Genomic DNA, 13,870 nt, shown 5'->3' with positions numbered 1-13,870 from the left:
GACTGTCAGAGTCTGAAGATCACCGAGAGTCTGAAGTGAAGAACCTGAAGTTAGTTATTATGGAAATTTGAAGACAACAATGTGCAGAAGGAATAAAAGACTGAAGCAACGGATTTTTATGAAGAATTAAAAGGCATTGGATACTTATCCACAGAGGAAGAACAGTGAATGACAATAGTACAATTGTACAACAACTACTCCACTACTCCAACATTTCTTGCGCATAGTACAAGCTACATCTGTGTCTCTACTGGTTTATTATCTATACAAAGAATGGTTTTCAAATTATTCCTTCCTATGACATTAACCATATCAAGCAATAAATCAATGATGATTGATCAAGCTTCTACAATGACTCTTTGATGTGTTGTCACCTCTACAACGTCTCTTTCATACCTCTATATAAATGAATGAAGACATGAAGATTAGTAGAGACTCTACAGCATTTAAACTATGCCAAAACTCTGCTGAAATTGTTGTGCATGAAACACTTTTCTTAAGTCTTAGAGTCTGAACTGTTTTATATTGAGAACACCACAGATTGTATATCAAGTGTTCAACCTAAACTTATTTCTTTGTAATTGGTTTGTTGAGAAGTCTCTTGCTTTTGTGCTTGAGCATAGGAAATCTCTTGCTTGCGTGCTTGAGTATTTGAAGTCTCTTGCTTGTGTGCTTGAGCATTTGTAATCAAATTGGATTATAGTGAAAATCTCCTTGGAAGTGCAAAGGGGACTGGACTACTTCCGGAATGTGGAAGGAACCAGGATAATATATTTGTGTCTTTCTCTTCTCTCTCTTATCTTTTATTATAAGATCGATGATTCTTGATATTGACAATATATCTGATGATGAATTACGAGATATATTTCCTACCACTCAAGATATATCATAGTAAAATTAGTGTATCAGCACATGGACTAAGTAATGTTATATGTTGTGATGCTTGGTTTTAAATTGGAAGTCTAAATGTTAGAGATTTTCCCTACTTACAAACTAATTTCTTATCATATGCGTTTTTTATTACATTAGGGGGATCTACCAACAACACAAAATCACTCATGTAAGAAATGGGCGAATTTGAATGTATGATTTTCAATTTCTTTTATTTTAGATATAGTTATTATTTACATATGATTTTACTTTTGTTGAAAAAAACATAATCGATTAGTAACATCGAATTTTCTCAATTGTACGATATTGTTTGATGTTGGAGACCCTATTATGTGTTGTCGTTGGTGTGGTGCAAAGATGTTGTTGGGTGAACGTGTTGAAAGAAGCGGAAGTGAAGGTAATATTGAATTTTCTTTATGTTATTGCATGAAGGGAAAAATCCACCTTCCTCGCCTTCAAAAAGCTCCGGAACTTTTATATAATTTGTTACGCGGAGATCATCCAAAGAGTAAACACTATTTGGAAAATATTAGAGCTTACAATAGTATGTTTTTGTTCTCATAAATGAGGGGAAAGATTGATTACACAACAAATGACGGAGGTGGACCTACAAATTTTGTTCTTAGTGGTCAAAACTATCATCGCGTGGGTATAGTATGATACCGGAGTCGGATTCTACGCTGAAATTTGCACAACTCTATATATACGACATGCAAAATGAGTCTAAGAATCGATATAAACATTTAGGGCATGATATTGTTTAAATTTATTTTTGTATTTTTCGTTATATATCAATCAAATATTTTTAACGTGAATATGTATGTATGTGTATATATATATATATATATATATATATATATATATATATATATATATATATATATATATTTCATTAAACAGTGCCCGCTGACTTTATGTTATGACAAGTGAGGGATCATGTGGAAAGTGGTGGTCCATCAAGTAAGTCTCCTTATGTAGAAGGAGGAGACAGTTCCGCTGACTATATGTTTCACAATAACGATAAATAAAAGCCAAGGTCAGTCATCATCTCATGTTGGAATCTATCTTCCCAAATCGGTATTCACTCAAGAGTCACTTCCAAAAAGGGATTGAAAATACTTATACTGGATGAAGAAGACCATTGTGCACCGAGATCACTAAAATTATGTACCGTGATGTTTTTCGCAACGTTTATCTGGTAGTTCCAAATGATATATGTTTTTTATGCGTCGAAAATACATATTATAATTTATGGAGCATTATTTTAACCCCTCTTTGTTTTTGGATTTATCCATTTATTATCGATATTCATATTAAAAATAACTGCTTATTTTTTTTATCCGTGTGAGATATTGCAGCATTAAAGATTACTATTTAAGTGTTACATGCGTTAATTTATTGTTGTTTAGCGATAGGAAAATCCAAATAAATATAATATATATACGCGTTAGAATTAATATACAATGTTTAATTAATAAAACAATAACGATAGGTGCTATTGATATATTATGTCTAAAAATAATGAATTTTTCATTTAATTAATGTTTATATAATAAAAATAAATAGTCGACAGTCTAGTGCTTGACATGGGTTTCCAAACTAGTTTACATATATTTTTGTTTATGTTTTTAAAAAATATAAAACAAATGTAAACGTGCCTCATTGCAAATTACACACAAAAGATTATCGATATGCAAGAACATTTAAAAAAAATTTGTCAAGTAATCTAGGGATTAAAAATTCACTTTTAAAATGAATAAATAAGGGGTTTGTAGTTCGGACCCCAGCTCTTGTATATAACAATGTATCATCGCTATCAGTTGAGTTATGCTTACAAGTACTGGTCAAATTTTAAAGTAAAGCAAATTGAAAACTATTAAATCAAAGTGAATTAATGTAATATTATTTTCACTATTATTTCAATAAAACCATCTACGAAAGTTATGAAATAAACAATCAGTTGTTACGAAAGTTATGACTCATTCTTGTAACAACAGCAAATCTTGTCTTCATGATTGTTATGAAATAAACATTCACCACCTCTATTGAAGCCCTCTTCGATGCAAGATTTATAGCAGACTCCATCACCCTTTGCACATGTTGTTTCTCCACAGTTTGTCATTCCTGGAGGCTCTAGAAAAGTCTCACTTGCTACAATCAAAAGAAAGTTAATCAATATGGTTAAGAAAGCTAGCCATTTTTCATTAAAACTTCATACCGTAGATCGCTAGCTAGTATATGGTGCAAAAAAAAATATATCTTTGATCTTAGAAATAGTTACATGTTGTTCTCGCGAGTATAACTCAATTGATATAGAAGTTGCAATATGCAACAATCGGGATTCGAACCCTCAAAATTTCATTTATTTGTTTTAAGGGTGACTTTTATCCACCAAACTAGTTGCAAAAATTTGAAGAAAACATATAGAATGAATATATTGTTGAAACGTAATCAATTTTCATGTTGTTTTGGTAAATTTCATATCGAAAAGAAAACTAAAAATATAAAACTATAATTATTTCATTACCTGCTGGAACCAAAACGAAAGCAATGCACAAAATGCAGAAGAGAAAAAGTTGATGCAAACGAGAAGCCATTGTGTATAATTTCACCTTATAGATTTGTTAAGATCCATGTGCATTATATAGATTTTTCGAAACCTCAGTCCAAAAATTTAAGTTTCTTTTTGCAAAATATTAAAGTACATTAATTAACTTTTCATAAATATATTCACAGTTACAGAAAGGTCAAACATTTTTCACGCATATAAATCTTTGTCGAAGAACTGTGTCCCAAAAAACAAGATACTTTATAAATTTAAGGGAAATGATTGACTAATAAGATGCTCCCTCCCGTTGTCCTATTTATAAAAAAAATTTCGAAAAAAGAAAAATGATCCTATTTATATTAGTATTTTTTTTAAGTGTGAGATATGATAATTATTGGGGTAATAGTCACTTTGGTCCCTGAATGTGTAGCAAGTAGTCACAATAGTCCTTAAATGTATCAAAATTTCAAAATAGTCTCTGATTGTTCACTTTGTTAGTCAAAATAGTCCCTAAAGCTTAAATAATACCTTAATACTCACAATAACCATTTTGATATAGGGACTAAAATGACAATAAGTAAGTATGTATAAGGATTAATATGACAATAAGTAAGTCTATTGAAGGATTAATATGACAATATTAACGAAATATTTTAATATCAATGACTATTTTGACTAACAAAGTGCACAATCAGAGACTATTTTGCAATTTCGACACATTGAGGGACTATTGTGACTACTTGTCACTCATTCAGGGAGCAAAGTGACTATTTCCCCATAATATATATGATTCCGTCATGCGGTTCAAGCAATGAACTCTTGGTTTGACCAATGGATCCTTGACCCCATAAACTTATCGGGTCTATGACTGATCTGCTTGGAAAACATTGGCAAAAAGTTTTTTTTTTTCTTTTGAAAGACCAAAAAGTTATTTATTGATAATCATATACGAATTACACACATTAATTATCGTGCAAATTTTTCTTCTTCTTTTTTTTTAAAGAAAACTACAATTATTCCTTAGGATAATGCCAACCGATACCCCAGTGGCTGATTAAAGAATCAAATATAATAGTATTTAAATTGGAAGTTGTGCGATCAATGCATCAAAAGTTTAAAAAATGTCATTTTCAACTTAAAATTTTATCTTTTGTAAAAAAAAAACTTAAAATTTCCTCTTTTAACTTTGTTAACCAATATTCTCGAAGCATCGGTTAGAAAGAGTCTTGTATGTAGTACTCCGTAAAAAAGCCCTACCTAATAAATTATTGACTTTATTAGTCAAAAACAAATTAACACTTAATTAGTGATATAAAGAGCCCTACCTAATAAATTATTGACTTTTTTTTTGAGGGATAATAAATTATTGACTTTATTAGTCAAAAAAATTATTGACTTTATTAAAATATTTATTAATGTTATTGGGTAATTAACTCCCCGTCTTTTTGGTCAATAAAAAAACTACCTTAATTTTGGTCAAAGTATATTGGTCAAAATATAATACTAATTCCTTTTATTAATTCAAATATTAATAAATAATTAATTATCTATTACATTTGTAAAAAGAATTTCTAATCTGTTGACTGTTGACATTTCATATTACAATAATATTGATTTTACTTGTTTTAAATATAAAATAAATCCACCTTAAAAACATATAAATTTAAAATAAAACTAGTTTTAGTTGTTGTTAATAATTGCTTTATTACTATTTAAATTTAATTTTTTCTTTTTAAATAGTCAATGTTGATAGTGTATATTGTGAGTATTATGTTAGAAGTGGAGGAGATCGAAACATCACCTCCTTATGTTTTCGTTCATTCACTCTCGTATCGAACTAAACCCGTGGCAACTCTATGAGTTTCTCATTGTTAAATTTATCTAATGATATTTCATTAAATATTATTGATGAGCTAATTAACAATATTAATAAAATTTCTTTTTTTTTTTTGAGAGAAAAAGACTTATATCATTTCATTAAAAATAAGATCAGTAATACATGTTGGAATATCATCAAAGATTTGGAAGCTAGTACTAGATGTGGCTGCTTTAGCTAAGGTATGAGCAACCTCATTTGCTTGCCTCCTAATAAACTCGACATGAGAGTTTGTTAAAAAGTTGGTAAAGAGATAGATACTACTTTCCATGATAGATCCAAACTCGGTGACATCTCCTCGGCCATTGTTGAAATAATCAGCGACTCTTTTAGAGTCAACTTCGAAATCAACATTTGTGAGTTGAAGTTCATGTATCCACCGAATTGCATGATATAAACCCAGGGCCTCCCCAACATCGACAGAACAAGCTGGACTGAACCACATAGTTTTAGAGCGGATGTGGTTCCCATCTGAGTCTCGGATACACATACCAATTCCAACTTTGTTTGTGGTATTTGGAAAAGAGCCATCAACATTGCATTTATACCTTCCGCTAGTTGGTTTCGTCCACCTAAAGGTTGCATCCCTGTGGTTGGAGGAACTCGGAAGGGAAGATGGGTTGTCTTGCCTTATAGGTACCTGCCTATGATTGGCATTTCGCCAGCCTTCTAAGAGGTGTCTTGCTCTTTCCAGAATTGTACCAGTCGAATCTGACACCTGTTGCCATAATTTGAGATTCCTAGCCTTCAAAATACTCCACATAATAGTGACGATGTGCTCCATTTGAGCTGCAGGCAGTTTTTGCAATAAGTTGAAGATAATATCAGGTGCATTATCAAACTGACTCAGGGACGGAGAAATCAAATGCCACATGTTAGCTATCTGCCAAATCTCAATTGCTATTGGACAGTGAAAGAGAATGTGGTAACTATCTTCATGGGGGTCTTCACATCTGACACACTCTGAAGGACAATTAACACCTCTGCTTCGCAACTTCACCCGGGTTGGAAAACAGTCTCTACAAATTCTCCATACCAAATTCTTGACTTTGGGGGGTACTTTCAGCCTCCAGATACCGCTCTAGAACCCAGGTTTACGCAAGTGATCATTATTTATATCCTCTTCAATACATAAGCGATAAGCACTTCTTACTGAGTAGTGCCCATTTTTCTCTGCCTTCCAAATCAACTTATCCATCTGAACCTGATGATGGAGAGATGTATTTAAGATATTTTGGGCCGTCTCGACTGGAAATAACTGACGGATCAACGGCTCATTCCAAGCTTTCACCTCTTGATCAATTAGATGTCCCACGGAGTATGGTTGAAGAGCCAACATATTGTCACCATCAGGGGGAATACTGGATCCTGACCCAATCCATGGTTCACTAATGATAGGAATATTGAACCCATTGCCAATTTTCCACCTCGCTCCTTGTCGAACCACCACTTTTGCGCTATGTATGCTACGCCAAACAAAACTAGGGTTGTGACCCAATTTGGCATCTAGATAACTATTATTCGGATAGTACCTAGCTTTAAAGATTTTTGAGACGAGACTTTCCGGATTGGTTTGTAGTTGCCACCCTTGCTTACCAAGCATTGCTACGTTAAAAGCTGCTAGATCCTTGAAACCCATGCCTCCATTATTCTTGTGAACAGAAAGTTTTTCCCAAGATAGCCAATTGATACCTCTGTTGCTTGTACCACCATGACCCCACCAGAAAGCATTCATCATCTTTTCAATCTCATCTAAGAGTGTATTTGGTAGTCTAAAGATACTCATGACATACGACGGGATAGCTTGAAGGACAGATTTGATCATGACCTCCCTACCTGCTTTGGACAAACATTTGCTACTCCAACTACTAATCTTTTGCCACACTCTATCCTTAATGAAACTGAAAGTTGCTTTTTTACTGCGCCCTATCATCGAAGGTAAGCCAAGATATTTACCTGTCCCTAGGACCGATCTGACCCCCAATATATTAGTAATGGATTGTTGCAGTGGGTCTTCAACGTTCCTGCTATAAAAGATTTCAGACTTAGGAAGGCTAATAGCTTGACCTGATGCTTCCTCATATTGATTCAAAATCTGCTTCATAAAGGTCGCCTGATGTACCTTCGCTTGAAAGAACAAAAAGCAATCGTCAGCGAATAGTAGGTGTGATACTCTTGGAGCAGTACGACATACACGAACACCTTGAAGGTCCCCTCTGTTTTCAGCATTTCTAATTAACGCTGATAAACCCTCAGCGCACAGAATGAAGAGATAAGGTGATAACGGGTCACCTTGTCTTAATCCGCGACCTGGCACAATAGGGCCAACCATCTCTTTATTCAAGATGACAGAGTAGTCAACTGTTTCAACACACATCTGTTGAACCAAAATCTCTTTTAATGTTTTAAGGATTACAAACATATATTAAATAAATCATCTTGTTATTACTAATGATTTTTGTGAGAATTATTTCATCAAAGAATACTCTCAAGATCGATCTTGTACTGTAAGCAAGCTCATAAGCAAGAAACGCAAGAGGACAAGGTTGAACTTTTTATTTAAGAAGAATAAATCATGAGGATCAAGAAATAAATGTTGTTTCACCATTTTAAGGAAAATCTCATGTATTGATTAGGACACATTTATGGGCTTTAAAGGCTTTTGATCCATTAAGGATAAAGACCCATAAAAAGAAATATCTCTTATGACATACACATGATATCATGCCATTACATCACTCAAGATACTTCTCATGAGCTGTACAATGCAAGGCAAACACTCACAGCTTGCAAAGCGTGTGATCTTTCTTTGTTGCACATGCTGAATTGTTTCAAGATCAATCTGGACAAAGCAAGATCAATCTGGTAGTGCAAATGCTCATGGTTTCTCTCAAGCAAAAAGTTTGGAGCGCAAATGGGATTTGAATTAAAGCAAAGACAGCTGTTTCTTCAAGTGTGGGCAGCAAGTATTTTACTTCTATAAATAGAGGAAGGCTTTGATGTTTAAGACCAAGAGTTTGAAATACAAAGCATACAACTTTCTCAAAGCAAGAAAAGCTATCAATCTCTTCATCATCTTTAGTTCTACATCTTTAGTTCTACAATCACAAAGCAAACTCCATAAGCTTTCACTATATTTATTTTCCTTATCTCTTTGAGATAACATCTTGAGTTTGTGTTTGTAAAAGTCTCTTTTGTTTGAGACATTTAGTTCTAAATCATCATCCTACAAAAGTGTAACTTAGATCTCAAGTCTATTGGGCTTAATAGTTTGAGATAGGTGTTCTGGACTGATCTGGTGTGATCAAGACCTTATAGTGTTGGTTAGAAGTTTCTACCAACTGTATACTATAGTGGATAATCTCACACGAGGTGTGTGGGGACTGGAAGTAGCCGGGTTTGGTGAACCAGGATAACTCTCCTGTGTTATTCTTCTACTCTCTATCTCTTTTAATTTACACAACATACACACATTATCACACGTATTTATTTTTAACTATCTCCAGAACATTCTGGTCCTAATTAACTATAATCATATTAATCCAGAGTTCTCTGGTCCTAACTTAATTCGTACTTTACAAATTAAACTGCCTCCAGAACATTCTGGTCCAAGATAAAACAACTGCTTAAATATTTAACTAAAGTTTAAATTCAGTCTATTATATTGTTTTATCATTCTCCAGAACAATCTGGTCCTAACTAAATTAACTTTATAATTCAGCTTAATATCATTTTTCTCATTCTGCTTATATTATCACTCTCCAGAACATTCTGGTCCCTTATATAAAATCAATTAATTATCTATCTATTAAACTAATATTCACCAAGAAGTTTTTCTTGAGTATAACTTAAAGTTTCAGGAATAATTTAAAAAGGGTCACAATTCAAACCCCCCTTTCTTGTGACGTTTATTGCTACTTCAATTGGTATCAGAGCCCGGTCTCTGAAAGAAGAAAAGCATTTAACACGTGCTAGAGGAAAAGATTCAGGAAGAAGCAATGTCTTACATACCAGAAGGTCTTTCATGCACAAAACCACCATTGTTCAATGGAAAGAATTATTACTTCTGGAAAGGGAAAATGGAATTATTCCTAAAGTCTCAAGATGTAGATATGTGGAAAGTTATTACTGAAGGTAACTTTGTACCACAATCCACTGATGCAGTCACAGCAGTTGTAACTATTAAACCTGAAACATCTTGGACTGACACTGACAAAAAGAAAGTACTCCTAAACTCTAAAGCTCAACTGTTTTTACAATGTTCACTAACTATGGAAGAAAGTGAAAGAATTTATGAATGCAATACGGCAAAAGAAATCTGGGATACATTGAAAATTCATCATGAAGGAACAAGCCATGTTAAAGAAACAAGGATAGACATTGGCGTACGAAAATTCGAAATTTTCGAGATGAATGAAGAAGAAAACATTGATGAAATGTATTCAAGATTCACTTCTATAGTAAATGAATTAAGGTCATTAGGAAAAATATATTCTCCTCATGACAGAATTAGAAAAATCTTGAGATGTCTTCCAACTACATGGAGACCTATGGTTACAGCCATAACTCAAGCCAAAGATTTAAACTCCTTAGCCTTAGAAGATCTCATTGGAACACTCAGAGCTCATGAAGTCTTACTTCAAGAAGACAAGCCAATTAAAAAGGGAAAGATGATTGCCCTTAAAGCAGCTCAAGAAAATCCAGACGAAACATCCTTACAAATTGAAGAAAACAAAGAAACAGAAGAGGAACAAACTGTTCAAGAAGAAGCAGAAACTGAACTGGCACTCATCTCAAAGAAAATTCAAAGAATGATGAAAAGAAGAGATCAAATAAAAAGATACTTTCCAAATAGAAAAGATAATTCAAAAAAGGAAGTTGATAAAAGTCAAGTAACATGCTACGGATGCAACAAGCAAGGTCACTACAAAAATGAATGTCCACTAACCAAACGGAATCAAAAATCTCCTTTCAAGAAATCCGCACTAATCACATGGGATGACCTTGAAGATTCACAAGCAGAGGAAGAAGGAGAAGCAAATGTTTGTCTCATGGCAAACTCAGAAAATGAAGAGGTAATTTTATTTGATACACCTTCCTCTAAAGAACTAGAAAACACTATTGATAATCTTTTATCTGATTCAAACTTTTTAACTAATAAATGTTATTCTCTTCAAAAAGAAATTAAAGAATCAAAAGAAGAAAAAGAGAAACTTCAAACTATGAACAATGATCAAAAGAAAATTATTCAAAGTTTGCAAGACTCATATTTTCAAGCAACTGAAAAATTAAAAGATTGTAGCCAGACTCAAAATCTTTTAAAAACAAATGAAAATGAATTACTAAAAAAGGAAGTCAAAAATTTGAGAAATGATTTGACTCGCTTTATAAAATCAACTGAAACCTTTCAAAAAATTATAGGATCTCAAGTAGGAATTGGAGATCAAACTGGAGTAGGTTTTGATACCTCAAAACATCAAATTTATGAAAACACACTTATACCAAAAAGGATAAGATGCTCATTCTGCAAAAAAGATGGACATACTGAGTCCTTCTGTTTTCACAAACAAAGGATAGCAGAAAACTATGCTCTAAAAAAGGAACACCCTTTTCAAAACAAAGAACAATCTTTCATAAAATGTGCATATTGTAAAAAGAGTGGTCACTTAGATATAAATTGTTTCCTCAAGAAGAAAGATCTTGAGATATTGAAAACTAACAATGAAGGACCCACAGAATCTGGGGTACCTAAGACACCACTAACTCAAAATGCAGGAATCATCACAAAATGCAAGGAGAAAGCCATGGTATTTAGACAGTGGCTGCTCTAGACACATGACAGGTGACAAACACTGCTTTATTTCCTTCATAAAAAAAGAAGGAGGAGCAGTAACCTTTGGTAACAATGACAAAGGTCAAATCAAAGGTAAAGGAATTATAGGTAAAAATGATTCTGCTAAAATAGAAGATGTTCAATATGTTGAAGGATTAAAACACAACCTACTAAGCATAAGTCAATTATGCGACAGTGGTTTTGAAGTAATCTTTAAACCCAACATATGTGAAGTCAAACAAGTTTCTACAGGAAACGTTTTCTTCACTGGATCTCGAAAGAAAAATCTTTATGTTTTATACTTAGATGACATTCCAGCTGAAACTTGTTTCATGTCCATTGACAAAGATAAATGGATTTGGCATAAAAGAGCTGGACATGTTAGTATGAAAACTATTTCAAAAATTTCACAACTAGACTTGGTAAGAGGTCTTCCAAAAATTAATTTTGATAAAGATAAAATATGTGAAGCATGTGTTAGAGGAAAACAAGTCAAAAGTAGTTTTAAATCAAATAACATTGTCTCCACTAAAAAACCTCTTGAGCTTCTTCACATAGATTTATTTGGACCTGTTAGAACTGCAAGTCTTGCTGGAAAACAATATGGTTTTGTTATAGTCGATGACTTTTCCAGATACACATGGGTTTTGTTTTTGAAACACAAAGATGAAGCGTTTGAAGCTTTTGAAAATTTTTGCAATCTTGTTCAAAATGAAAAAGAGTCAAACATCATCTCCGTGAGAAGTGATCATGGAGGTGAATTTGAAAACTTATCATTCAAAACATTTTTTGATAAAAAGGGAATTTCACACAACTTTTCATGTGCAAGAACTCCTCAACAAAATGGAGTTGTTGAAAGAAAAAATCGAACTTTACAAGAAATGGCAAGAACAATGATAAATGAATCAAATGTTGAAAAATATTTTTGGGCTGAAGCCATTAACACATCTTGCTATATTATAAATCGAGTTTCAATCAGAAAAATTCTCAACAAAACCCCCTATGAACTCTGGAAAAACAGAAAACCAAACATTTCTTATTTTCACATTTTTGGTTGTTTTTGTTACATTTTAAATGATAAAGAAAATCTAGGAAAGTTTGACTCAAAATCAGACAAAGGAATATTTCTAGGTTATGCAACAAATTCTAAAGGATATAGAATCTATAACTTAAAAAATCAAACTATGGAAATAAGCATGCATGTTGTATTTGATGAGTTTGATGATTTAATTGTCAACAAAGAAGATGATGAGGATATTTTGAAAAATCAAGAAATTATAAGTAATACAGATCAAGTCTCTCCATCCCAAACTCCTCCAAAAAGTTGGAAGATTGTTGGAGATCATCCTCCAGAACAGATCATTGGAAATACCTTTGATGGAATCAGGACAAGATTGTCTTTCAAAGAAAATGACAACAACATGGCTATGATATCACATATTGAACCAAAAAATATACATGAAGCTATGTGTGAAGAATCATGGGTAAAAGTCATGGAAGAAGAACTTTCTCAATTTGAAAGAAACGAGGTATGGAATCTTGTTTCAAAACCTCAAGGTCAATCTATAATTGGAACCAGATGGGTTTTTAGAAACAAATTAGATGAAGAAGGGAAAGTCATCAGAAACAAAGCGAGATTAGTTGCACAAGGCTATAATCAACAAGAAGGTATTGACTATGATGAAACATTTGCTCCAGTGGCAAGGTTAGAAGCAATACGTATTCTTCTTGCATATGCATCTCATAAAAATATTAAACTTTTTCAAATGGATGTAAAAAGTGCCTTTTTAAATGGATTCTTAAATGAAGAAGTTTATGTGCACCAGCCACCAGGCTTTGAAAACTCTACCAAACCTAATCATGTGTTTAAACTTACAAAAGCACTGTATGGTCTTAAACAAGCTCCAAGAGCTTGGTATGATAGGTTAAGTACATTCTTACTCAAAAATAATTTCTCGAGAGGAAAAATTGACACAACACTTTTTAGAAAAAATGATAAATCAAATTTTTTGATTGTTCAAATATATGTTGATGATATCATCTTTGGATCAACAAATGAAAAAATGTGTGAAGAATTTTCCGGACTTATGCAAAGTGAATTTGAAATGAGTATGATGGGAGAATTAAGATTTTTTCTTGGTTTACAAATTAAACAAGAATCAAATGGAATATTTATTTGTCAAGAAAAATATATTAGAGATCTTCTCAAAAAATATAAAATGAATGAAGCCAAAATAATGGCAACTCCCATGCATCCATCTACAAGTTTAGATAAAGATGAAAATGGGAAAATTATTTCTGAAAAAGAATACAGAGGTATGATTGGATCTCTGTTATACTTAACTGCTAGCAGACCTGACATTGTTTTTGCTGTTGGTTTGTGTGCACGTTTTCAAACTTCTCCAAGAGAATCTCATTTAATTGCAGTAAAAAGAATTTTCAGATATCTAGTTGGTACTACAAATCTTGGCCTTTGGTATAGCAAGGGTTCTTGTTTTGATTTGATAGCTTACTGTGACGCTGACTATGCTGGAGACAAAATTGAAAGAAAAAGTACCAGTGGAACATGTCAGTTTCTCGGGAATGCTCTAATCAGTTGGTCATGTAGAAAGCAAAATACTATCGCTTTGTCAACTACTGAAGCTGAATATGTAGCAGCTGCCAACTGTTGCTCTCAGGTATTGTGGGTAAAAAATCAACTTGAGGATTTCTCAATAAGGTA

At 32.9% G+C, this 13,870-nt stretch overlaps 1 protein-coding gene and 1 long non-coding RNA gene across 2 annotated transcripts; both read right to left on the bottom strand.

The window, feature by feature from the left end:
* Positions 1–2,767: 2,767 nt before the first annotated feature.
* Positions 2,768–3,514, bottom strand: LOC146906474 (uncharacterized). The gene is made up of 2 exons (XR_015020309.1): positions 3,419–3,514; positions 2,768–3,042 (listed from the first exon to the last, which is right to left on the bottom strand). It is a non-coding gene; the product is annotated as an uncharacterized LOC146906474 (long non-coding RNA).
* A 1,889-nt stretch (positions 3,515–5,403) lies between these two features.
* On the bottom strand, positions 5,404–6,189 carry LOC146906473 (uncharacterized). The gene has a single exon (XM_085728839.1). The coding sequence runs from the start codon at positions 6,187–6,189 to the stop codon at positions 5,404–5,406; it is 786 nt and encodes a 261-aa protein (XP_085584965.1).
* Between the last annotated feature and the right edge of the window lie 7,681 nt (positions 6,190–13,870).

The sequence above is a fragment of the Medicago sativa genome, chromosome 7 (genome assembly GCF_051527215.1).
Source record: "Medicago sativa cultivar Bolivia chromosome 7, Bolivia_mono, whole genome shotgun sequence".
NCBI classification, from domain to species: domain Eukaryota; kingdom Viridiplantae; phylum Streptophyta; class Magnoliopsida; order Fabales; family Fabaceae; genus Medicago; species Medicago sativa.
The sequence above is the reverse complement of the archived record's forward strand: the minus strand, read 5'-3'. Positions and strand labels throughout refer to the sequence as shown.

What these genes read in the sequence shown, in the direction of transcription:
- LOC146906473 (XM_085728839.1), bottom strand. Translation starts at nt 6,189, where the DNA reads ATGTGGCATTTGATTTCTCCGTCCCTGAGTCAGTTTGATAATGCACCT.